This window comes from Peromyscus eremicus, chromosome 10, assembly GCF_949786415.1.
Source record: "Peromyscus eremicus chromosome 10, PerEre_H2_v1, whole genome shotgun sequence".
Classification (NCBI taxonomy): Eukaryota; Metazoa; Chordata; class Mammalia; order Rodentia; family Cricetidae; genus Peromyscus; species Peromyscus eremicus.
In genome coordinates, this window is record NC_081426.1 from 93,319,313 (window position 1) to 93,345,069 (window position 25,757).

The 25,757-nt window shown below is 41.5% G+C and overlaps 1 protein-coding gene across 1 annotated transcript in view; it reads right to left on the bottom strand.

Annotated features, from left to right (window-relative positions):
* The window catches only part of LOC131920498 (ATP-binding cassette sub-family G member 3-like), a 68,792-nt gene that overhangs the window by 25,236 nt on the left and 17,799 nt on the right, over positions 1 to 25,757 (bottom strand). The window contains exons 2-10 of the mRNA XM_059274872.1: positions 21,432 to 21,653; positions 19,338 to 19,397; positions 18,204 to 18,318; positions 17,511 to 17,663; positions 13,705 to 13,841; positions 10,475 to 10,626; positions 8,274 to 8,375; positions 6,593 to 6,843; positions 3,478 to 3,560 (exon numbers count right to left, since the gene is read on the bottom strand). Coding sequence (XP_059130855.1) covers positions 3,478 to 3,560; positions 6,593 to 6,843; positions 8,274 to 8,375; positions 10,475 to 10,626; positions 13,705 to 13,841; positions 17,511 to 17,663; positions 18,204 to 18,318; positions 19,338 to 19,397; positions 21,432 to 21,634 — 1,256 coding nt within the window. The 5' untranslated portion in view covers positions 21,635 to 21,653. The remainder of the gene's footprint in view (positions 1 to 3,477; positions 3,561 to 6,592; positions 6,844 to 8,273; positions 8,376 to 10,474; positions 10,627 to 13,704; positions 13,842 to 17,510; positions 17,664 to 18,203; positions 18,319 to 19,337; positions 19,398 to 21,431; positions 21,654 to 25,757) is intronic.

Here is a 25,757-nt window from a genome sequence, read left to right on the forward strand (position 1 = left end):
TGGGGCCACTGAGGCATGTTCCTTACTGGCTTGTGCCTCATGACTTGCCAGCCTGCTTCTTTATACAACTCAGAACCACCTGCCCAGAGGTGACACTGCCCCCAGTGGGCTGGCCCCTCCCACATCCATCATTAATCAAGAAAACGTCCCACAGACTTGCCTACAAGCCAATCTGGCAGATGAATTTCCTTAATTGAGGTTCTTTCTTCCCATAGGCTTATGCCAAGTTGACAAAGTCTAGCCAGCACACTAACCAAAAGAATCAACCACTAATCAGGATGACTGAAATAAACTACACACAAAGGCCACTGTCACACAGTACAACTTCTTATACAATACTGGTAGCAGAGGAAGTGAAAAATACAAATTAAGAGCATTTTGCAATTTCTAAAAAGAATACGAAGAAACAGCTAATAAAGCTCTTTTTTATGTCTGCATTTTCCAAGATCATTTCTGAGAGAGCAAGACAAACTCCTTTTTAAAGAAAACTTCATTTCTAGCAATACTAAGATAAAAGCTGAACCAAGTTCCAGAGACATAAACACCCAGTTAAGACTCCAGTCAAGGTGACCCCCCACACACACCCTCAGGGTGGGTAGGCTGCTGGCCAAGAAATAGTTATGAAGCTACCAAAGGCTTAATCCATCAGAGTCTCCAACAGTACTGGCAGAGACTCCAAATGTATTTTGTCTTCTGTAGTTCTTCTCTTGGCTAAATGTTCCTGTTAACTGAAGTATGACCCTGAAACACAAAGGCTTGTACCTCATAGCTTGCGGCTTTTCCCTTTAAAAAACACTTCACTCTGAGAGCTCAGGGCCATCCTCCTTCACCTGGCTAGCCAGTGTGTTAGACACAGACCATGCCCAGGCTTGCATGTTATTAATAAGCCCCTTTGTACTTGCATCAGATATTGGCTCTGTGGTGGTCTTGCTTGAGGGTCTAGCAACATGAGCACAACAATTTCCACATTAGGTTTTTTGGAGTTTGTGTCTGAATGCTTCCTGTGACAGTGTCTACACCATCTATATTGTTGTCTGTGTTCTGCTGGGTTAAGACATGCTGTCTACACAGGACATAAACCAAGTACTAGCAGATTTGGAAAGCATTCAGACCTTGGCCTTCAGGAAGGTGAAAAGAAGACAGATGGAAATAGATGTAACAGTCATCTCACTGCAGACTAACTCCTGATCCACACAGAAGGCAATTCATAGAAGAACTGATTTTTATGTTTGTTCTTATCTTCAAAATTAAATCAGCGTTTTCCACACATCAAATCAGATTTGTGGGGCTGTGGAGATGGCCCATTCAGCAACAAGTCTGCCATGCAGCCATGAGGACCTGAGTTCAAATGCCTACAACACATGTAAAAATATCCAGGCACAGTACTTCTCATCTGTAACTCCAGTGATGAAGGGTACAGAAGTGGACACTTGGAGCTCATTAGCCAGCCAGTCTGGCCAAGTCAATGAGCTCTAGATCCAGTGAGGGACCTGCCTGGAAAAAGAAAGTGGAGGGTCATCGAGGAAAACCTGGCATCAACCTCTGACCTCCATATGCAGATTTATGCATGCTCACCAACATGCACATGCACATACTCACATACACATGAGTGCACCCCACACAAAACTGTACATATAACACATCTCTCTCTGTCTCTCTCTCTGTCTGCCTCTTTATCTCTCTCATCTCTCTGTCTTTCTCTCTCTCTCTCTCTCTCTCTCTCTCTCTCTCTCTATATATATATATATATATATATATATATATATATATATATATCTGTCTCTGTTTCTCTCTGTGTGTCTGTCTGTCTCAAGAGAAGCTTCCTGAAGTTCTTAATCATCTTTCCATAATTGTCAAGCCTCTTTGGCTACTGGGAGGTACCCAGAGGCTATGGGTGTCAAGCAGGAGGCCCAGTTGAGGAAACAATTTTATGCCATACATAAATTACAGTGAAAATTGTGATTCTGATGAGACATTATGTTTGGAACAAGCTATAGTCATTTTAAAAAGTTTAACATGAAAGGATATCTTTAAAGCTATGTTATAGCTCAAATTAGACAAGGACCACAAAGGTGACATCTACAAGACAAGTCAGGAAAAACTGAGTCCCATCCTAGTACCCCACGGTCACATTCAAACATAGCAAATATGTGCAAGAAAATTGGCACCAAAGAAACAAAAGAAGAATAAATAGTTAAACTAAAACATTTATGTACCAAGGGCATTATAAACAGAATAAAAAGGCAATACACAGAAGAGAAGAAATGTCTATGTATCATGTATCTGGTTTGGGATTCTCATCTCAAAAACAAAAATCATTGTAACTCAATAGCAAGGAAAAATTAAGGGCCAATGAGATGATTCAGGTGAGATGACTGCTGCCGTTCTTGATGACCTTGAGTACAATCCTGAAACCCATGTGGTGGAGGGCTTGCTCTTGTAAATTGTCCTCTGGCCTTCTCGTGTATGCTGTAGTACATGTATGCCCACACATATACACGCACTAAAGAAATAAATAATTTTGGAATGAAAAGAAAACTTTCGTATTCAAAATGGGAAATTGCAGTCACTTCCTAAAACATCCAGTGAAATATCATTTATTTTTTTTAAATATCTTATTCCAAACAAGAAAGAACATAAGTTTGGTTGAGGATATGGACATTCTGGAGCTCTTGGGTTGGGCTGGTGAGGATGTAAAATAGTACAGTGGAGTTAGAGACAGGACAGCATTTCCTCAAACAATTAACCCAATGGCCTATGATTTGGCAACTCAAGCTTTCTACCTTAAAGAGCAAAAGTCCAGGGCTCAAACCGATGTACTTGCACACTCAACAGCATGGTTCACAGCAGCCAATGGTGACAGCAAACCACATTTCCAGCCACAGGTGAATGGGAAGCAACACAGCACACACACACAATGGACTACTATTCTGCCTTACAGAGCCCAAGAAATCCACACACTTGCCACACTTTGATGAACCTGAGGACATTAGACCAATGGAAACAAGCCAGCCAAAACAAACAAAAACAAAACCCCAAAAACACGAAAACACAGATAATTGTGTGACTCCAATTCATGGTTCCCACATTAGTCATATTCAATGACAGAAAGTAGGATGGTTGATACCAGGAATCGGGAGTGGGTAGTATGTGGAGTCTTCTTTCAGAGCTATGGGATTCCATTTGGGAAGAAGAAAAAATGCCCTACATTTAGAGTGTGGTGATAGTTACATAACATGAAACTAAACACTAAAACCGCTAAAATGTGAAATATGTGACGTGTATACTTTCATTTTATCTACACACAAACATGTGAAAAAGTGAGTTCTTCCACTCAGGCTTCAATGTACTAACACACTCTATCACACCATAAAATGATTATGCGGTTCTTGCCATGAATTCCAATTCTTAATATATTTACATAAGCATGAACAAAGTGACAGCATTTTCTGAAAATCAGGACCCAAGTTTGCATACCTGGTCTGGACTTCAGTACAATCATTTCGTAGGTAATGGAAAGCGACGCCCACCAACACCGCCAGAATGATTGTGATTATTGCCTTTCAAAAAGATAATGGGGAAAAGAAAAACTTTCCATTAGGAATAGAAAGTGTTCTATACATTGTGCACTATTTAATATATATGGTTTCCTAATCAGATCTCTCCAATGAGAGAAACACTATATTTTGGGCAGAGTCCCTGGAAGAATATGAAACACACATGTTAATAGACTGCTTGTATGTTAAACTGAAGGTCTCTGCAATCTGAGGCTCTGACAGCACAGACCCTGGAAAAGCTAAGACTTCTCTCAGTGCTCCATCAGGAACGGCCAGTGAAGGGCTCAGTTCAGGTTCTGAAACATGGATGACACAGGGTGGAGAGAATGCAGGCACCTGGGGAGGTTACAGGACGAACCAAAGTAAGTGACAAAAGTGTTCACCTAAACTGATACCTCAGCTCTGGTGCAGCGAACATGTGCAGTTTCTACTTCAAGTGGTTTAAAGAACTCGGGCTTTCATTACTCTAGTTAGAAACAAGTTCACCGCAGGCCAGGGGACAGCTCAGTGGCAGAGCCCTGCACAACATACACTAGACCTAGCCCTGATCCCCTCAACTGCAAACCAAATAACAAAACTGAAGATGACTCACAACCCAGTTCCTAGCAGTGGGATCTTGTGTGCTAAGAAGGGGGGAGCTGGTCCTCACTGTGTCACCTCTGGGAAGTCTGTGCATGTGTGGGAACGAGCACTATTGCTGTCACCACAGTGTTCAGACAGCGTCCTCTGGGTCACCTGATGCCCCATTGCCCCTCATCTCTGTCACTGCTGCTCCATCAACCTCAGCCAGAGCGGCCTGTGCTCAAGTCTCATCTAAGCTGCCAACTCCTGCAGACCCTCATCCACCTCCATCCACTCAGTCTGTGCAGACAGTCACAAGGACCTGCACTGCTTTGGTTTTGAGTTAAAATGGCTTTAAAAGGTGCTTCACTTAACAAAGGAGTAAGGCTACATGATGCTGTAACTTATTTAAAAGATTCTCCATTTACGGGTCCTGTGCTCATTGCATGAGTCAGCTGTTTGAAACCTGGGGCCTATGCAGGATCACTTGGCTCGGCCTGGGAGGAGGGGACTGGACCTGCCTGGACTGAGTCTACCAGGCTGATCTCAGTCCATGGGGAAGGCTTTGCCCTGGAGGAGGTGGGAATGGGGAGTGGGCTGGGGGAAGGTGAGGAGGGCGGGAGGGGGGAGAACAAGGGAATCCGTGGCTGATATGTAGAACTGAATTGTATTGCAAAATAAAAATTAAAAAATTAAATAAAAAAAAGATTCTGTTATTCCTCTGATGATGTTTTAAAAGTAGAATATTATGATCTAAGGGAAAGCCGCCTACCATGTAACTTGACAAATTAGAACTCAAAACACTAGAATTTGGAGATAAGGCTCAGCAGTTAAGATCACTAGCTGCTCTTCCAGAGGGCCTGAGATTCAGTTCCCAGCACACAAATGGCCCCTACAACCTTCTATAACTCCAGTTTCAGAGGATCTGATGTTTTCTTCTGGCCTTCATGGACATTCCTATGACGCATAAATATAGATGCACTCAAAACAGCCATACATAATAAATAAATAAATAAATAAATAAATAAATAAATAAATAAATAAATAAATAAATAAATGATTTAGAGATTTAGTCCTCAGTTCCTAACATTGCTAACAAACACACACTTCTTACCTCATGATACTGTGCCTCACTGTTGAACAATGAGTAACACAATTTGATGAATGTAACTCACTTTTTTCCAGTCATATTGAATCTTTTTTTCAAAAAGAATGGATATAAAAATGCCTCTTTTATGACATAAATAAACGGTAACTGAATTAACAGATAAAATTATAGAAAAGACCAAAGTGTCTGGAGCAACTGACAGTACAACTCAAATGGTAAGAATATTCACATACACACAGAGAAGGAAGCAACATTGAAATATGAAAAGGGCAGCACACATGTTAGGAAGTAAGTGGTGTTTCATTACAGCCAACAACACACGACCTTTCAGTGTTCAACAGAAACTAAATTCCTGAGAGTAAATAACAACACACTAACAACAGAACTGACTATAAGTTCTAGTTGGACAGGGACAGGGATGTAGGTCCATGGTAGAGTGATTGTCCTCTCATGGCTGAGGCCCCAGGATCAAACACTAACACAGCAGAATTCTCAACATCATGAAATAAATATAAATGAAAAAGTGATGGCCCAATGAGCTGGAAGAACCACATTTCTGTGTGACATTCATGTTAAAATAACAGAAAATCTTAAGGCATGACGATCCTTCTTACAGAGCCGGTTTAAAGAAAAGTGGAACCTCACTTCCTCCCAGTTCCCAGTCAGCTGACAGGGAAGAGCACTGTTCAGTCCAGTCACTATCTGTGTGTGAACTGCACTCTGAGTGGCTTCTGCTCTCACCCTGGACTCCAATAAGGAACAGCACTCTGCACTGGGCTCATCTCTCAGGCAGTGCATGCACAGGCTCCTCAGAGGGGATCAGTGGCCCTGTTTCCTCATCCCATGATTTCAACTACAGATCAACCCCCTTTCCCTCCCCAGTCACCTCTACCCTTCCTACTTAAACTTTCTCCAAAGTCCATTCTTTCATCTGACGTGCTACAATTGTATCTGTTTATTAGTTACCATCCATCCACCCCATGAAAAGTTACATCAGGACAGAAGCCTTTGACTCCCTGACTCATTTCTGGACTTTGAACTTGTAGGATGCACTGGTGAATTAAAGTAGACAGGTGTGAGGAACTTCCAGGTGCGCTGAATTTCTTGTTGCCTTCCCTGAATTAAATTTCCTACTGGGATTAGTCATTATAGTTCCTCTAAATAAAAAAAAACAACCACTAAAAATGTTTTCTGTAACTAAAAAGTTAATCATGTTCTACTTGTTTTATTGAACATATGCCGAGTGGAGATGACGAATATATGGAACAGAGTAAAAGATAAATGTGACCTGAAGTAGACCGACTCCGAAACAAACTGCTCCCACTTGATTTTTTCACAATACAGTTAAAATAATTCATCAGATTACCTGAATCACAGTGACCTGTGGAAAACCACAGTAATTTTTGAATGAACGACAGATAATCCACCAAAGCTGATTCCAGAAAGGGGTGACATATGTGATCTGCTCCAAGGCTGAGTTCCTCCCTGCCCTCTGTTCCCCCAAGAGTGGATCCAGTTCAGTTCTCGTTTCTCTGTATAAGGAGGACTGTACATACATGTTGGCTAATTTTTCTGTGACTTGGTGCCGTCTCTCAGAAAGTTCTGTATATATGTCAGCTTTGGGATAAAAGTGGATAAAGACAAGAAACAGACAACAATTTAACTGATTTTTCTGAGACACTTTTCATGAATAACACATAAATTATGTACTAGTTTTTCTCTGAGACAGTCTCATGTACCCTAGGATGTAGCATGAATCTTAAAGAGTCTTATTAACAAAAACAAACCCAGAGCCAGGCATTGGAGTGAATGCTGGAAGATCAGAGAAGCAGAACAAGCCACAGCTACCTCACCTGGCCAACTTCTCAGCTGAACCTGTTTCCTCAGACTGGAAGCCTCTGAGTCCTTATCCAAATGAATCTCAGCTGAACTGCTTCTCGAAAGACTGAAAGCTTAACCAGTCAAAAGCTTCTAGTTTCTGGTCTTCACACCTTATATACCTTTCTGCTTTCTGCCATCACTCCCTGGGATTAAAGGCTCACTTTCTGGGATTAAAGGCATGAGTCACCATGCTTGGCTATTTCCAGTGTGGCCTTGAACTCACAGAGATCCATGCCTCCAGAAGGCTAGGACTAAAGGTGTGAGTGCCACCATTTTCTAGCCTCTGTATCTAGTGGCTGTTCTGCTTTCTGACCCCAGATAAGTTTATTAGGGTGCACAATATTTTGGGGAACAAAATACCACCACACTAGACTTGCCTCAAAATTTGCTAAGAAGCCAAGGGTGACCTTAAAACTTCTCCAGGTCCTCCTGTGTCTGTCTCAAGGGCTGAGATGACAGGCATGCACTGCACACACAGTTATGTGGTACTAGGAACCAAATTGAAGGCTTGGTGCATGCAAGGCAAGGACACTACCAGCTGACTTACATCTTCAGCCCACCACATTTTGAGCATAATGAAATTACACCTGTGTAATTCCTTAACAGATTAGAAGTGTCCCTAACTGACCTGACTACTTCCATTATCCCATGGATACAGCAAACTGAATGACCTCTTCCCATCTGGACCCCAAGTCTTAAAGTCTTCCTTCCCTTCATAACATAAAAGTCTGGTGCCTGGTTTTTGCCACATGTGAATGTATATGCAAGTGTAAAAACTGCCAAGTATCATGTTTTTTAAATGGTATAAACAAAGCCAGGCATTGTGACATAACGCTGTAATACCTATTTGGAGGTGAGGTAGAAAGAGCACACATTTAAGGCCAGCCTGGCTACATAAGCAAACCACATCTAAAACAATAACAAGGATAATATGACAAACAATAAGTACATTTACTTTCTAACAGAAATTTCCTTGACAACAGACAGTATCATATAAATGGTCTATTATAATTTAAATATAAAACACCAAGCACAACAGACAGAACACTTATTAGCTAATTTTAGGACACTGAATTAACATATAAAGCTACTATCTAAAGAACCACACTACTGTGTTATAATGAAATCAGTTAGGCAAAACATCTGACTCTAGAAGATTCACATACCATTATGGCCTTCTTCCTCTGTGTCTAATATAGCAGAGAAACCTCCATTAATGATGTCCAGGAAGAAGTCTGCAGGGTTGTTGTGGGAATCATATTCATAACCTACAAAGAAGTTGGCCATGAACACAAACTTGAGGACCCTCTTTCAGAGAGTGGGATGGGGAGGGGAGACAGAATCTAAGAGCTTCTTCTTCGTCTTGCCCCTCCCCCACTATCTTATCCTTTCCTCTTGCACATACCCTCATAATATTTCAAAAATATCTGCTTCCCAGTATAATATAAACATATATGTATATACACATTTGTGAATATATATGTATGTTGATGTGTATGTTCTACATACATATGTGAACTCTTTCTATGAAACAATCTTTTGAATTTGGCCTAAATTTTTATTGGACTCCAAAGACTCACAAACGTTTACACTTTTAAATGACAAAGATTAATCAAAAACAGAGAGTGATACAGAGAGCTGCTGGTCAATGGCTTTTACAGCGGCCACAAGAATATACAGCAGACGGCAATTAACAACTCCGGTGTCAACCCTCCAGAGGAATAACTCTCTGACTGAGGAATCTCACTAAGCAAGGCTTATGGGCCCCAAAACTCAAACACCAGGTGCATCTGTCTGTCATTTCTCTCATGTGCCGCTATGTGTCTTCCCTACAAACAGCTGTGGTGTCTCCCCAGTGCCTATGACACTGTTGCTTCTGTCTGTAATTCCACATGTGCAAAAACAGCTGTGGTGTCTCCCCAAAACCTGCACAGTGATGTGTGATCTCATACAATATGTACATGTGATATCATGATCACATCTCAATGTTATGGTCACTTATATCTGTGGGCTGCCTGAAGATCACTCATCATTAAGCTGTATAATTTTGATATGTAGAAAATATACTAGGATTTGCTTCAAAATTAGATCTATTATTCCATGAGGACTGTAAGATACTTAGGCCCTGTTTTTTATCACTAGCACAGACTTACATAAAGAAAACAACAATTTCTTCTCAGTTGTAAGACATGCTACATACAATTGGCTGATTTTGAGCCTCAGAGCAAATTCAAACTACGCACAATGCTTCCTAAGATAAACCTCCAGAGAAAACACACAAGGTATTCCCAGGTGTCTATTGTAGAACCAAGGCCAGACACAAAACAACATTGGTGCCAGTTCCCTGCTTGATAAGTCTGGCTGGTAAAGACCTACGCCCTAAAAAATTCCTCAGCAGCTTGTCTCACTGGGCACTGTGCCCCCGGCCTCATGTCACCGCCTGAACCTTGCATGTGGGCATTGCCATGGTTACTCATGCCCTCAGATGTAACTTTTTTTACTTTCCATGGGATGGATATAAGAGGAGACAGAACAAAGAAAGAGGGAGAAGCTGGAGAAAAATAAAGAAAATTCCTCAGTACGTGTTTGAGTCTGGTTCCCTCAGATAAATAAGAGTTATCCCTAAGTCCTACTACTCTGAAAGCATTCTTTTTGCAACCCTGGATGCAGTTCAGGGAGCTGGTCTCTCAGGCTGCTAGAGAGTGACGGAAAGCAAACATTTAAACCTATATTTGGAGGTACAATCATCCATAACTATATTTGTATTTCGCTAAAATGAAACTGACAGCATGAATCATTAAAAAATATTTCATCATCCAATCTGACTCTGAAAAAAAAAAAAAAACAGGCAGGCACAAAAACATGAGTCCACAGAAGCCAGACTTAAGCCACTCTAGCCCTCAAGCATTGCCTATACCTGAAACGCAAAGTTACAACTAACTTAAGTAACATCTCCCCAGCTCCTCAGAGTCAGATCACACTAGGGGAAAACTGAAAACCACCATGTGTTAAGTGAGCAAGAACACGATGATGCTGGGTTTCCAAAGCTGTTCCAATGACAGATAACCAGACTTGAGGCCAGCATGTTAGTTAAGAGGGTCACCACAACTGGATGCAAAACAAGAAGCTCAGGAAAAATACTGTAACACAGACATGACACAGGACAGCAGAAAGAAAAGAGACCTGAACAACAAGCCTCTGCTGCACAACTAACAGAGTCCTGTCACCAAATTAACCAAAAGTATTTAAAATGGAGAAACCCACACACAGTAAGTCTGCAGGAAGGTCAAGCAGTACTCCTGGGAAGCCCTGTTCTCTTCTTAGATCCCGTGAATGAAGGAGATCTCACAGTAAAAGTCAGCCATACCTGCGGATGTGAAGTACTCCAACGCCTCTTGTGCAGGCCCGTGATACATGACTTTTCCTGAGGCCACTAAGGTGAGGCTATCAAAAAATCTGAAGATGGAGTATTGAGCCTGATTAATGGAGAAGATGATTGTCCGTCCCCTCATAGACATCCTAAGTTTAAAGAGGGAAAAATCATAAGCCACTGAAACATCGAAAACTTGAAATTCTCAACAAAGTATTTTATTCCTGAAGTTATACTCTCTGTTCCCATTTCAGCTTGAATTTTCCTTAAAAATACTTCCTCTCACTTGTATTATGCACCTGATAGATGTAGATGAATTTCTAAACAGTCTTATTAAATAAGAAACACAGAGCCAAATACAGGGGTAATGGCCGAAGAGATCAGAGCAAATAACCACGACTAGCCTTAGCTTACCACCACACAGTAGCTTCCACAGAGAGAGCTTCTTCCTATCTGACCTGTGCTTTTATTGCCTTCCTGTTCTGTCTTCTCATTGGCTCTAAGCCCAGCCAAAAGACTTCCTCATCACTGCCTGTCTGTACAGACCTCCTGGTCTCTATGGTTGGTGCTGGGATTAAAGCCGCGTGTCACTACGCTTGGCTGTGTCCTTGACCACACAGGGACTCTGTCTGCCATTTGATCAGATTAAGGGTGTGTGCTACCACCACCTGATCATTGGTTTAATTAATTCCTGAACTACCATTTTAGAAAGTCATATCTTCTGTTAGGAGAAACAATAACCCAAAATGCTGTTTAAAACTGATTTGAAAATATGTTTATAAAAGCTGGGTATGGTGGCACATCTGGCCTGAACTGACCAGCCCAGCTACATCCCAGGCACACATCCAGGGCTTTGAGTTTGCCCAACCCATCATCTACCCCATCTGTGACCTGCTGTAGCACATGTAGGGACTGATCCTGCAGATCCATAGCTGCAGGATCTCCATGACTCAGGGTAGCAGCAGGACATCCCAGAGGAGTTTCAGTGAGGGTCCTGCATTGATGGTGTACCAGAAGCCAGAGGCCTTGAACCTCACCAACAACTGGTTATACAAGTAAAGCTGTTTGGACAGAAGGGTCTACTCCATGACGTGCTGCAGCTCCCAGTGCCACTAATACAAATGAAGAGGAGGTGGGGAGGGGGAGAGACAGAGGAGTGAAGTGTTTGTTTTTGTTTCTTTTTTTCTCGGCAGGACAACTGGTTGGTAGCAACAAGATAAGGAGCAGAATAATGGAATGACAGCTGATTGTTTTCCCTGTCAGACTGTTAATGAATCACAAAAGGAAAAATTGTAATTTCATGTGACATAACCCAGAACCAGCAGCATGATTAGATGATCAAGATTCAAGCCAGGGAAGTGAGATGGATCATTGGGTAGAGACACTTGATGCCAAGTCTAAAGACCTAAGTTCAGTTCCCAGAACCCTGATGGTGGAAGGAGAAAGTCAACTCCTTGAGTTGTCCTCTAACCTCTACAGGTATGCTACACACGTACATACACACATAAAACACACACAATAAAAATAAACATTAAAAAAAGTATTCTACCACTAGGATGCACTTCCAGGAGTGTTGGGGACCAAGGAGAACACACCATATCAGGGCCTGAGTCTGCTCCAGAACACTGGGAGAAACCACACTTAGGATGACCCATGCAATGCACTAAGACTAGCAATGACATGAGACACAGGGACAGAGAGAAGTGGTCCATACTGAAAATGAACAAGAACTTGATCTTAGAGTGTCCTGAAGCAGACAGGAGAGGGGACAGACAGGGAAGGTGTGACACCTGAGGAGTCTACAGACTAGAAGGTGACAAGGCCCCAGGTGTTGACTTCCTCACTGAGAAGGTGCAATGATGGATGATGTGGTTCTTGGAGGGACAGGCAGGAGTGGTTAGGGTGACAGACCGTGATGTCAAAACAAAACAAAGAACAAGGGGAAGGAAGGACAGACAGAGAGTGCAGTAAAGTTCAACAGCCAGGAGCCCAGGTCATGGGAATGGGACTGTCCTTATATGGTTCTTGGGGTTATTCACTCAGTTTGAAATTCTTACTAATTTTTAAAATGAAAAAATTGAACTGTTACATTTTTTCTATAAATGTTTCAGCTGCAGACTTCTTTCTTGAGAGAAGGAAAGATCACTTCTTTTATTTCATTCTTCCCCAGGTTCAGGACCCAGAGCTTAGGAATCATTCCCTCAGCCATCACATCCAGGGCTAATCCCAGAGATAATGCCATTTATTCTATCTTCAAAGCACTCCAGAACCAACCATTTTCTAGCTAAGGAACCCTCACCTCTCAGCTTCTTGCTGACACTTTACATGCCCATGATGCAACTGCACAACCTTCTCCATGATGCATGCTCTGCTCTAAACTCAGAAGCCTTCCCACATCCCCTGCCATGGAAACCTGAGTCCTTACAGTGGCCCAGGTGGTCCAGGCAATCTATATCCAACCCAAACAACCCCCTCACTTCAACTGTGAATGTGGAGGGCTGAATTGTGTCATTCCAAAGACCCATTGGTTGAAGTTCTCACATCTAAGAATTTAGAATGTGGTTATAATGTGGTTTAAAGACTCTTGGAGACAAAAGTCTTTAAATGGTAATTAAGTTTAAACGAACTTACTAGTGTGTACTAATGTAACTGCTGTCCATTTAAGGGATCAGGGCATAAACACATGAAGAGGAAGGAGACACTATCCACAGCTCAGTGACTGAGGCCTCAGGAGACACAGCCTGTGGATACTTTAATATCTGGCTTCTGGGACCCAGAACTGTAATAAATTTAACTTTTATCAAGTCACCCAGTTTGGGGTGTCTTTAGAAGTACACTAGCAACTTTCCATCCCCTCAGGCCACCGGGTCTAGTCAAGTTGGGCTATTTAATGTTCCAGACACATCAAACATGCTTTGCTTCAGAACAAATGCATTTTCCCTCCATACAGCACTCTGTTCAGATCTCACCCACTCATCCTCAGCTCACTTGTCACATGCTTGAGGGTTATGGGGACATTTATTTAAAGCAGTGCTCCACCTTCACCACAGCCATCTTTCCCTATGCTCTTGTCTCATTGTCTTGATGTGTGTTCCTTGTTAATTGAAGTTTCCCTCTAACAAACAAGGAAGAAATTCTGATGCTTACTTCTGAATCTCCTGCACCAAAAATACACACAAGTGACCAGGTACTAAATGAATAAAACCTAATGTTCCTTCAGCACTTACCTTCTCAGAACTGAGATGACATCAGTCGTAGTGTTCAAGTCTAAGCCAGTGGTGGGATCATCCAAGAACAGAATGGGATGCTCAGCGACCAGCTCCATTGCTATACTGGTCCTTTTCCTGAGCTCCTTAGATCTAGGCTAGAGCACCAATGACCATCATTATCAACAAGAACAACCACAGTCATTGTCATTTGGTGAACTAACCTGTTCCAGCAATAAAAGATTTTGTTATGTCTTTATCCTGAGGAGCATAGTATGGGCACCTGGGAGAAGAAGGACATTTCTCTTTTACCAAGTGAACAGAAAGAGGCTCAGGTCAGACTTGACATGAAATGTAGATGTAACCAACCGTCTTATTCAATAAGAAACACAGAGCCAATACAGAGATGAAAGCCAAGAGGTTAGAGCAATAGCTAAGAGCTAAAATCCTTACCCTTCACTGTCGCTGTTGCCCTACCTCTCTGAAAGAGACCTACTTCCTGTGTGTCTGTCTTTTTTTATAGTTTCTGTTCTGCCTTCTCATTGGTTGTAAACCCAACCACATGACCGCCTCGTCACTGCCTGTCTGTACAGACCTCCAGGTCTTCTACGGTAATGAGATTAAAGGTGTGTGTCTCCAATGCTGGCTGTATCCTTGAACATACAGAGATCTACCTAGCTCTGCCTACCAAGTGCTGGGATTAAAGGCTTGCACCACCACCGCCCAGCTTTTGCTATGGCTCTAATAGCTCTGACCCCCGGGGAACTTTATTTACTAACATACAAATCACATTTTAGTACAAATAAAATATCACTATAATGAAGCCCATGCTAATGACAGTTACTGTTTGTTCTTTACCAAGTCACATGTTCTAGGATAATGAGTTATCACACTCCAAGACCGGCACAGTGAGATCTCTGTCGAAGGAACGAGGAAGACAGAACAGGAGAAGATGAAGTATCTCTAGTAATTTAGTAGTCATTTAACACCCTCCCAATATACACAGGACACACACAAGAAAGGCTCTCTACACAACACACAGGCACATACACACACAGGCATGTGAACAAACAAGTGTACACATACACACACACTATCATTTTGATAGTTAAGAATAGAGTTTATAGGTAAGCAGATGTCCTTATTTTTATGGATGAAAAGTAATTAAGTACTCAGGAGTAAGATACTCCATAACATTCTTTTAAAATGCCACAGTGAGAAACAGCTTTAGTGAGCATGATGTTGTAAACACTCATGGGCCCAGGAGGCTGGTATCAGCAGTGTACTATATGCAGGCTATATAACAGTCAAACTTTTGGAGTAATGACCTATTGCCTCTACATTTCTTAAATCAAAATCTTACGAAAGGCTGAAGAGAACTCTTAGCAGGGAAAAGTCACTTGCCATGCATACCTGAACCCTGGGTTCAATCCTTGGAACTCATATATAAAGCTATCTGCAGTGGAATGCATCCATAATTCCATCAAGATGTAATTACAGTGAGCTGGGAGGCAGGTCAGGAGCATCAGGCATGTGTGTAGAACATCAGTAGAACAAGACAGACCCTGATTTACAAATAAGGTGGAGAAGAGAAAGGACCTTTAACAGTGGTGTCCTACAACCTCCACGTGTGTGCTATGGCATTCAAGTGGCCACATGCATGAGCTCGCACACACACACACACACACACACACACACACACACACACACACGAACGCAGGCATACACACATACACATTTTTTTAAAGTAATCATAAAAATTATATTAAAGTTCTTGCAATATATTACATTTCATAACTTCAAGAAGTTAATAAACATCTTCATATGTTGTCCCTAAAAAAACAAGTAAACAACTTAGGGCAATGACTAATTATTATTAAAAACAGAATAGCCGGGCGGTGGTGGCGCACACCTTTAATCCCAGCACTCAGGAGGCAGAGCCAGGCGGATCTTTGTGAGTTCGAGGCCAGCCTGGTCTATAGAGCGAGATCCAGGAAAGGTGCAAAGCTACACAGAGAAACCCTGTCTCAAAAAACCAAAAAAAAAAAAAAAGTGAGAAAAAAACAGAACAAAAGAAAGAAGTTTATTGTAGACATAAAACTATGTAAATAAACACAGCCAAAGCAAACAAAATTCCATCAGTCAGGAAAAAGAAAGCATGGTGAATGTGAGCTTTTCTATTAAACTTCCCAACAAGATGAACATCTCATAAATGACTGTGGAGAAGTATTGTGGGAATCAACAGCCAGTACCTTCCTGTTCCTCACTGCCTCTAAGGAGGAACCACCACAGGAGTTAATCCATGAGAATCATATTCTGGGGAGCCCATTTCCATCCATACCACCAAATGTCTGCTCAGCAGACATCTATGTATAATCTTCTCAATGAGTCCATGTCACTGTGAGAGACAGGATGGTTTGGAGGACACAAGAAGAGGGAAATAACCCTAATGTTGAAAAACTCTAGGCATAAAATAAATTAAATGCCTGATCAAGTTCTGTAAACAATGTAATCATAAACATTTGGGGACTGCAAATGGTTATAGATCTGACAGGCTGAGGATATCAAGATTTTATTCATTTTGATAGTTAAGAATGAAATTGTTAAAGATTAAGAATAATTAAGTATTTAGGAATAAAGTATTACATAACGGTCTTTTAAAATATGTTACTAGAAACTAGTTAGCTATGACATAGTTAGTGGTGAAGTTCACCACTTATCTATTACCCCTCCTGATCCTACACAAATCCTCACAGGAGTCACCAGGTCCACTCTGTTGCTCTTGCTCAAGTTTCTATCATTAAAACCTAACACAGGATCTGGGAACAAATATTGACAGAGGATAAGGAAGGAGGGAGCAGGGGCAAAAGGAAATCCTAGGTTTCCATCCAGTTACAAAGATAAAACAATCTTGAAAAAAGTAAACAAGGAGTGAAAGGTTTATTTCAGCATAAAATTTAAAAGTACAGTCAACCATTGCAGGGAAGTCCAGGCAGGAAGCCGATGCAGCTGGTTACAGCCAGTCCAGAGCACAGAGAGGATGAATGCGTGCAGGCCTGTCAGTGTTCAACCCACTTTCCCTATTCTCATGACACCCAGGACCCAAACACAAAGAATGGGGCTGCCTGAGTGGACTGGGTCTTTCCACATCGCTTAACTACATCAAGACAGTCACCTCAGAAATGCCCACAAGCCAACTGACTACAATTCCTCATTGAGACTCTCTTCTAGATGATTCCAGGTGGCTCCAGACTGTGTCAAGGTGACAGTTAACACTAGCCACCACAGACAGGATGAGATAAAAACACAGAAAGGCTACAGAAAATAACAAGCACTGAACAAGTCAGAAGTAAATGCTAAAGAGACCAAGTACAACCCTGGAGGAAATAAATGCAGAGTGAAACACAGAGCCAGAGTCCTCAATCCCAGGTCATATGTCAGTCCAGAAAACATTCTGAAACAACAAAGGGACAAATCCTCGGGAAAGAGACAATAAACAGAAGAAAGCACTTGTCAGATTCTCCATGAGTCAAGAGTTTAAGGCTAAGGAAGAGGAGGCTCATGTGAGGAAACTTGGAAATGGCCATGTGAGGAATGCTTTTCCCTCCTGGATCACACTCCATTCCCAGGTTCAACCATTGAAAGAAGGCTTCCCAGGTCAATTTCAACTCTACATCATGTAACCAGTCACTTACTCATTAATACAGAGAGCAGCCACCTGGACCACACATATTAGCAGAAACTGATAATGGAGGGTCATTTTATCAACACTGGGATTTTTTTTTTTTTTTTGGCTCTGAGTTTTTCAAGATTTTTCTTCACATTACCTTGACATTTGCCACTTTATCCAGATGCAGAAGTTCAAGGATCTCATCAATTCGTCTTTTTCTTTCATCACTTGTTACAGTTATTGGGAGTCGAAGAGCCGCTGAGAACTCTATATTGTCTCTCACAGTCACCGTTTGCATCACCTCATCATTCTTAAGGTTAAATAGTATTTCAATTAAATATGGTTATCACTAAGACAAGCATTCCAACAAATGTGACCTAATCCTCATATAAACCACACACAATGTAATACTCTACTGAAAAATAAGCTTTCAGTGTTACTAATCTCAAGTCCAGAGCCTGAAGAAATCATTTCACACATACACCCCTTCCCATTTGCCTCCCAAGAGATTTAGATGACTGCTACCTGCAATTATTTGCAGAAAACAACTTCTAAGCAGTGGAGAAAGATGAAGGAACGGCAAAGTCAGACAACAGTTTAGTATTTGTAGAACTAAATCCCAGCTGCAGTTACTAATGCTGTACCACAGCTGTCAGACTCCAATCCCTCCCCATCTTCCTATTTAATAATGCCTGCCTCAGGCTAATGAGTCACTAGGAAAAGCTAGTGTAGAGAAAGTTGGGCCTGTATTCTGTCATATATTTTATTGGAAACACACAAATCTATAAGCTGAGCATCTACCCATACAGAAGCAGGGGAAATCTAAAATTATAAACCCACCAACACTTACTTGTGGTACATAACCAGAAGTACATTTGAAATTAGCAGGTCGAGGTTTCCCATTTATCAAAATATCTCCTGATAATCCACGTGGATCTTTCCTTGCAGCTAAGACATCCAATAACCTACAAAGGGTTATATATGTTGTGTAGTTTACTTTCTCCCTTCAGTAAAAGCTATCACCTTTTAGCTACTCAAAAAACAAAAATTCTGCATATCATAAGTTTAACTGAAATCACACACACACACACACATACACACACACACACACACACACACACACACACACACACTGCTTTCTGCTCATTATGTGCTCTAATACAGCCCAGAATTATGAATGCAATACATGATCCACATGACCATCCCTCCCTGCAATCTGATCTTGGGGCCTCAAACTGGTAATGTGCTGCTGTATTTTGAGAATTGGGCCTAGTGATGATTTCTTGTTCCCAGAAAACTTTGCTTCATCTTTCTAATTTTAATACTATCTCCCCCACATGAAATAATACTATGACCCAACACCATATACAATCACTGTATCATTTCATATCAGTAGAGTCGACCTAGTAAGACTTTCTGTTCTTGGCAGAAAATTGAATGTACCATCCTGCACAGTATCCACAGCATGTGGGACCAGACTCACACATATATCCTCACACAATACTTACAGACTCACACATATATGCTCACATATATACTCACACAAAACTTACAGACTCACAGATATACTCACACAATACTTACAGACTCACACATATATACTCACACAAATCTTACAGACTCACACATATATGCTCACATATATACTCACACAATACTTACAAACTCAAAATTACATATTCACACAATATTTACAGACTCACACATATATTCTTACAGATATACTCACACAATACTTACAGACTCACACATATACACTCACAGATATACTCACACAATACTTACAGACTCACACATATACACTCACAGATATATTTACACAATACTTATAGACTCACACATATATACTCACAGATATACTCACACAGTACTTACAGACTCACACATATACACTCACACAATACATAAATAACCCATGTGGAAGTGATTTTACAGGACAGAAACTGGACACAAAGGGCTCACATGTGCTTTCTGTTATACTCACCAAGATCTGCTCCCATCTTCAGGTCCCATGATGGCATTGAGGCCAGGTCTCATGATCCCACTGTAAGCACAAAGTCATACTGGTTGATTTTCTATTTTAAAGAAAGTTATATTCACTTAGTGTCTACACTGAATAGTCTATTGAAGGTGGATGGAATTGTACACACATAATAAGTACAAACTCATAGGAAATTTTTAAATATTAATAGAGGTCTATTATTTATGAAAAATGTTGAATGCTAGAGGGGACTCATCAGAAATATACCTCAGATATCACAAAATCCTTTTCGTTTATTATTTAAAGGACTTCTCTTTTTAAAACATGGTGCATCTAAGTTCAGTGTTCCTTGAAGCAAGCAGCAGGTTCTCATGAAGACTCCTTTACACACATGGGCTTTATGTGTCAAGTATACAACAGCTTCTTGTTCATGTTTGATGATCAGTCTCTTCATATAGCCCTGCTTGCTGCCTTGTAAACCTCATCACAACAAACCAATGATTCATGGGATATCAGTAGCAGTGTCACTACTATTAAAATAGGATCAAACAAAAATCAATGCATCTTAAATAGAAATCAAAAAACTAGAAAGAAGCTCTCCAAAGGACAGGAGAGAATTGCCAAGTTTAACATTCAAAACAAAACAAATCACAACTTAATCAAAATAGAAAAGTTAAATACAAAACCAAAAAATGATGACTTCCTTTCCTAATAATGTGATTAGAATACTCCTAGTTTAGAATTGGGAGACATCCCTCAAATAGAGGACATTCTTCATTGATGTATAGGTACAGCACAAACACAAGGTATGTCAGAAAACTGATTGATTCACAGTAGTTAATATTCAGATTAAAAAGGTATATTCTTATGGAAAACTTAGCTACATTCCTATTTCTTATTTCATATCCACACAATATGTCAATCCTTTGCCCTGCCCATTCCTCTCTTAGTAAGAAAATGGTGGAAGTTCTGGTGGAGGAGCAGAAATGACCAGTGCCCAAGAACAGAGGCCATGGTTGTGGTTGGGAGGAAGTGTCTATACAGACTGAGCAGGGAATCTTGGTGTGTGTGCTCTGTCCTCAGAATTTGGTTGGAAGCAAGCCTTCTCTATGTTATGGAACAATGTGTGGAATGTTGGTTTTAGCTCTTCTTAGCTCTTAATGAATTTTGAGTAAATACACGAGGACCCAGACTTTCTACTGTTGGGACTTCCTCATTGCTTCCATCTCATCACTTGTAACTGACCCAGACAGCCTGTCAGAAACCCTCAGTTCAGTTATGAGAATGCATGTGCATACAGACACATATACAGTTCTTTTATATATTCAAATTTCTAGGTATTATATTTTCAATATTTCCTCATCATACTTTGATTTTAATAGTGTGTCTTTGATATTATGTTTTAATCCCTAATTGAATTTTATTGAATTAAAATCATTTTTCAGAGTGTTTCTGGTGTGTAATATGTCTAAGGGATTGTCAAGCTTGCTTGTGTTTTCAAAAAACCAACTTTTGTGTCATTAATCCAATACATTGTTCTTTTAGTCTCCATCTCATTAATTTCACTGTGATTATGAACCTATCTGCATATGACAAGGTGAGGCTGGGGGATGGTTCAATGGGTGAGTCACTTGCTGTGCAAGGAGAAGGACCTAAGTTAAATATCCAGAATTCACATGACCTTGGGTGCAGTAGTGGGCACCTGTAACTCCATGCTCTGTGGAGAGATGGAGACAGACAGGAGAATCCCAGGACTCTTGCAGACTGCTAGCCTGGCATACCCAGCAGTGAACAGTGAGAGACTCTGTCTGCAACATGGTAGAAGGTGAAGACCAGTGCTTAAGGCTGTCCTGTGATGGCCTTGTACCATGGGTGTGTCATAGCATACACACATGTGCACATGTGAATACATACACACATACACTTATACACACATGTGAACAGATATAAGGACATACACTTAAACACACACTAAACAGAGATATACACTGAACACACACAAACACATACACATGCACATACACACACAGCTTATGATAATAGACAACTTGTTGAAAAGTTATAAAATATGCTGATATCTTTAGTTCATGCACATACTTGATATTAGATAGTCTTCTTATCACCTCTGTTTTTTTACGAAATGGAAAGCCACTCTGTATTGTCTCTCGATAGCTGATGTTATGAAAACTCAACACAGCCTCTCCAGTCAATGTGTCCGGGTCACTGGTGTCCATTCCAGGAAGGTCACTGGGATTTATTTCTATCATCGGGATTGTAACAGGGTCATTATTGGAAGACATCTCCAGAGGTTCTTCCTTCCTGTAGAAGGAACAGCAGTAGTGAATTGATGGTCCACACACACAACATTATTACACAGCACAGCACACTCCAGGATTGTTTTAAACTACACAGTCATAGGCAGATTCCTTCTTGATGTACAGTTCATTTGACTGTGATTACCTAAGGACCCAATGAGAAGCAGACAGAACTGAGTATATAGACTCCCCTTAGACACCAAATTCCGAAGAAACAAATGAGCCCTAATGAGCAGAGTATAAATGTGATTCATAATTCATAAAGGAAGAAGGGAACAGATGAGGGGGCAGATTTGTCTTTCTTGAAAAGCATATTATGATACAATGTAAGTTCAGATGTAGACTACATGACCACATTACCACATGTGTGTGCATGTGTTTGTGTGCGTGTGTGCGTGTGTGTGTGTGTGTGTATGTATGTGCATGTGTTTGTGTGTGTGTGTGTGTGTGTGTGCATGTGTGTGTCTGATTATGGGGTATAACATAATAATAAGTTGCCCTTGCATAGCGATCAGGAGAAATTTCTGGTATTTCCAGACTCAGACTGTACCTCGGGTCATTAGGCATCTTCAGACGCCAAGAAGATGAACTGCTGACAATGACATCATCATTGTGGGAAGGTAAATGTCGAAATTCCAGCAAGACTTAGATTTTAAGATGACAATGATTGGACACCAAATCAGTAGCTAAGCAGCTTAAGACTTTCAAAGAAAAACAATACAAATGAAATTTAAATGTCTCTTTTCACAAGTTATTAATGTCTGCTTTAAAGTAAGACCTTTAGTGAACTGAGCTTGTCAAACAGTTTAAAATACCTTCTTCAACACAGCTGGTTTTATTTCTAAGAGCTGACATCTTGGTGGGGAGCTCCTGCCTGTGAGGGACCAGGCGCTCAGGCAAGCCTCCTCCAGGAGCAACCTTAAAGCAGACAGGGTGGGGGGCAGCTGTGTGAAGAGCTCTGATGACACCAACCAGAGCAGCCAGGGCTGAGGGACAGCAGCACTGGAGCCAGCCCCGCCCCCTCCTGCCTTCCCTCCTGCCATGGGCACCTAAAACCTCAAAAGTACAGGGCGACTCCAGGAAAGGCAGGAAAACAAAACCTGCTAAACACATCTGCCAGATGCCCTGTTCCTCCTGGGGAAACCATTAGCAATCTGTCACCAGGCAAACCTGGATCCTCAGAACAATGGCATGCTCTAAACCCTGTGCCTTGAGGTCCAGAGGGCTGATGAGGCTTTGGGAATTCAGACAAACCAAATTATGGGGCCAAGCCTCTGTCTGCCACATGAGTGTGCTGTACTCACACATTGCTGAAAGAATGTTAAATCTTTCCTGTTCAAAAATGTTATCCAAATTTTCAATTACAAATTTCTAGGCATGTCAATAAAGAAGATTAAATATTCCTGAAGTGAGATCATAGAAAAAGGTTCTCAAGTAATCCAGACTGGTATTAGCAATCATAAATAATATGACAATTGATTGCTACACTCAAAGATAGAAAGAGATTACACATTTCTTATCACAGGACACAAAATCTGCTTTAAAAACCATCATAATTAAGATTTCAGAAATGCATTTAGCAACCGCTTAAACACTGATAGATTAAGAAGGAAAAATAGAGAAACACATGATTGCTATTGAAATAAAATCCATCCTGAATGAGAATTACCACATGAAAAAAGAAGCTCCAAGTTGGAAAGACAGAGAGCTACATGAGAGCATAAGAAATCTTCAGGACTTGACAACAGGTTCTGAAGTACCTGAACAAGATCGCCTGTGAGGGGGAACCTGCAGAAGACAACTAACACATAGAGAAATACTGGCCTGGGCCTGAGAGGACAGGTCAGTGCATGTTCAGCATGTGTGAGGCCAGGGCAGCAACTCCAAGGTCAAACAGGCTGCCCTGGTGACAACAGACTGTCAGGAGGAACCCATCACTCTCATGAGCCTCAAATCCAGCTTGGGTATTCCACCTGACACTGTCTCTTCCTGCATGGCAGAGCAGTACTGGGATAAACTCATGGAATCAATCACTGTCATGGGGATGCCATGAGAAAAACATGCATGGATACACTTATGTCGTCCACATGTCAGATTATTGAAGAACAATGCTTTCACAAGCTGCATCAACTTTCTTGCCTTTCATTTCCCAGGCACTTGTGGTTTTTTGTTTGGTTGGTTGGTTTTGTTTGTTTTGTTTTGTTTTTGAGACTTGTGCTTTAGCCAAGTGTAAACTGCTTCCTTCCAATCCTAGTGACCAATATTTTCTCTCAGATCACAGACTGCATTGAACACAGTATCAAGAAAGGTTACAGTGGTGCAAGGTTTAAAGCAGAGTTGTGGAAGGAAAAGCACAGTCGATACACTTGCAGCCGAGAGAGCTATTTTGGAACAGGGTGGCCAATAAATACTCAGTTGGTTCAAGACACGGTGTCAGTTCAAGATACAGAGATGGTTCAAGGACAGATTGCTCCATAGCACAGAGCTGACTCCAGGCACAAGGGGTCTGAACAAATGGGAGCTCAAGTGAGCCACTTCACTTATGTGGTCCTGGTGAGTAGAAGTCCTGGGGTCAGAGTTGAGAGTCTGTTGCCTTGTGTCTGGTGATGCACACATCAGGTGACCTGATGATGGCTCAGTGGATGTGATCCAAGTGAGGGCAGGACAGTGATCATTGCTCTGGTATTCTGGACAAGCACACAAGCTTGGTTTCTTAGGCAAGGTCTTCAAACATCCATGGGTCTAGATGTTCCTAGCTTGATATGCTTATAGGTAGGATAATTTATTTGTATTAATAAGTTATTTATCAATCTATGTTTTACTATGCTGGACACTTGCACACACAAGGTACAGAGTCATTTTGTATCAGCATTTGCTTTCAAAATGAAGCAAACCATTGCGGTACAAAATGGAGTCACTCAGGGCAAGGCACACTCTGAAAACTACTGTCCTATATAATACAAAGGAACACAGATGGGCACAGCCCAAACTCTACACACTCGGTCTCTCCCAGTGCTAGACCAGGAGCTTCTATTCTCTGAGTTTGAGCTATGGTGTGGAACCAAAATCATCAAGCACACGTCGTGGTTCCCTGGGATGCGCTGGGTGGTGGGCAGCCATGAGGGACAGGGTAGTGCAGGTGGGAGTGACTGACAGACACACTCCTGGCTCAGGCTGTGGAGGCATGAGGACAGGCAGCCCTGCCTCCTGTAGCGGGAATGACATGGCTCCTGTGGATGACTGCTGAGCCTGAGAGTTCTGAGCAGGTGGCTGGCAGATCTTTTGGTTTGTGAAACTGCCTCATGCTGCAATTTGTGTGCAGCAGACAGGGGCTGAGAACTCACAACTCAAGTTTTCACAATTACTCAGTTTCCACAGTTTCTTCCTTATTGCATGGTGGTTTGCTGTAACATGAATCTTAAAAAAGGTCTTATTAATAAAACAAACCCAGAGCCAGGTATTGGGGTGAACGCTGAAAGATCAGAGAAACAGAACCAGCCACAGCTAACCTCACTTCAACAACCCCTTAGCTGATCTCAAAATGGAAGTCTCTGTATCCTTATCCGAATGGATCTCAGCTGAACTGCTGCTCCAAAGCCTAAAAGCTCTAGTTCCTGGTCCTCAGGCCTTATATACATTTCTGTTTCTTGCATCAATTCCTGGGATTAAAGGCATGAATCACCACGCCTGGGTGTTTCCAGTGTGGCTTTGAACTCACAGAGATCCAAACGGATCTTTGCCTCCAGAATGCTAGGATTTAAGGTGTGTGTGTGTCACCATTTTCTGGCCTCTATGTCTGTTCAGAGGCTGTTCTGTTCTCTGACCCCAGATAAGTTTATTAAGGTGCACAATATATTGGGGAACACAATATCACACAGTTTACTGCCAGATAGGATCTGAAAATGCTCAGGCACACAGCTCAGCTCCCAGGACTTCTCTCCATTGCAGAACTCCGTGCTCTGTTTGGGATCCCCACTTCCCTCAAAGCATCCGGAAGACAAGGCTTTGTTTAGACAAACCCACAAACACAAGTGCCTACCTGAACTACAGGTCCCAAAGACCTCTAGGGGTAGCAGCGGCAAAGAATATACAAAGTTCTTTAGTGTGA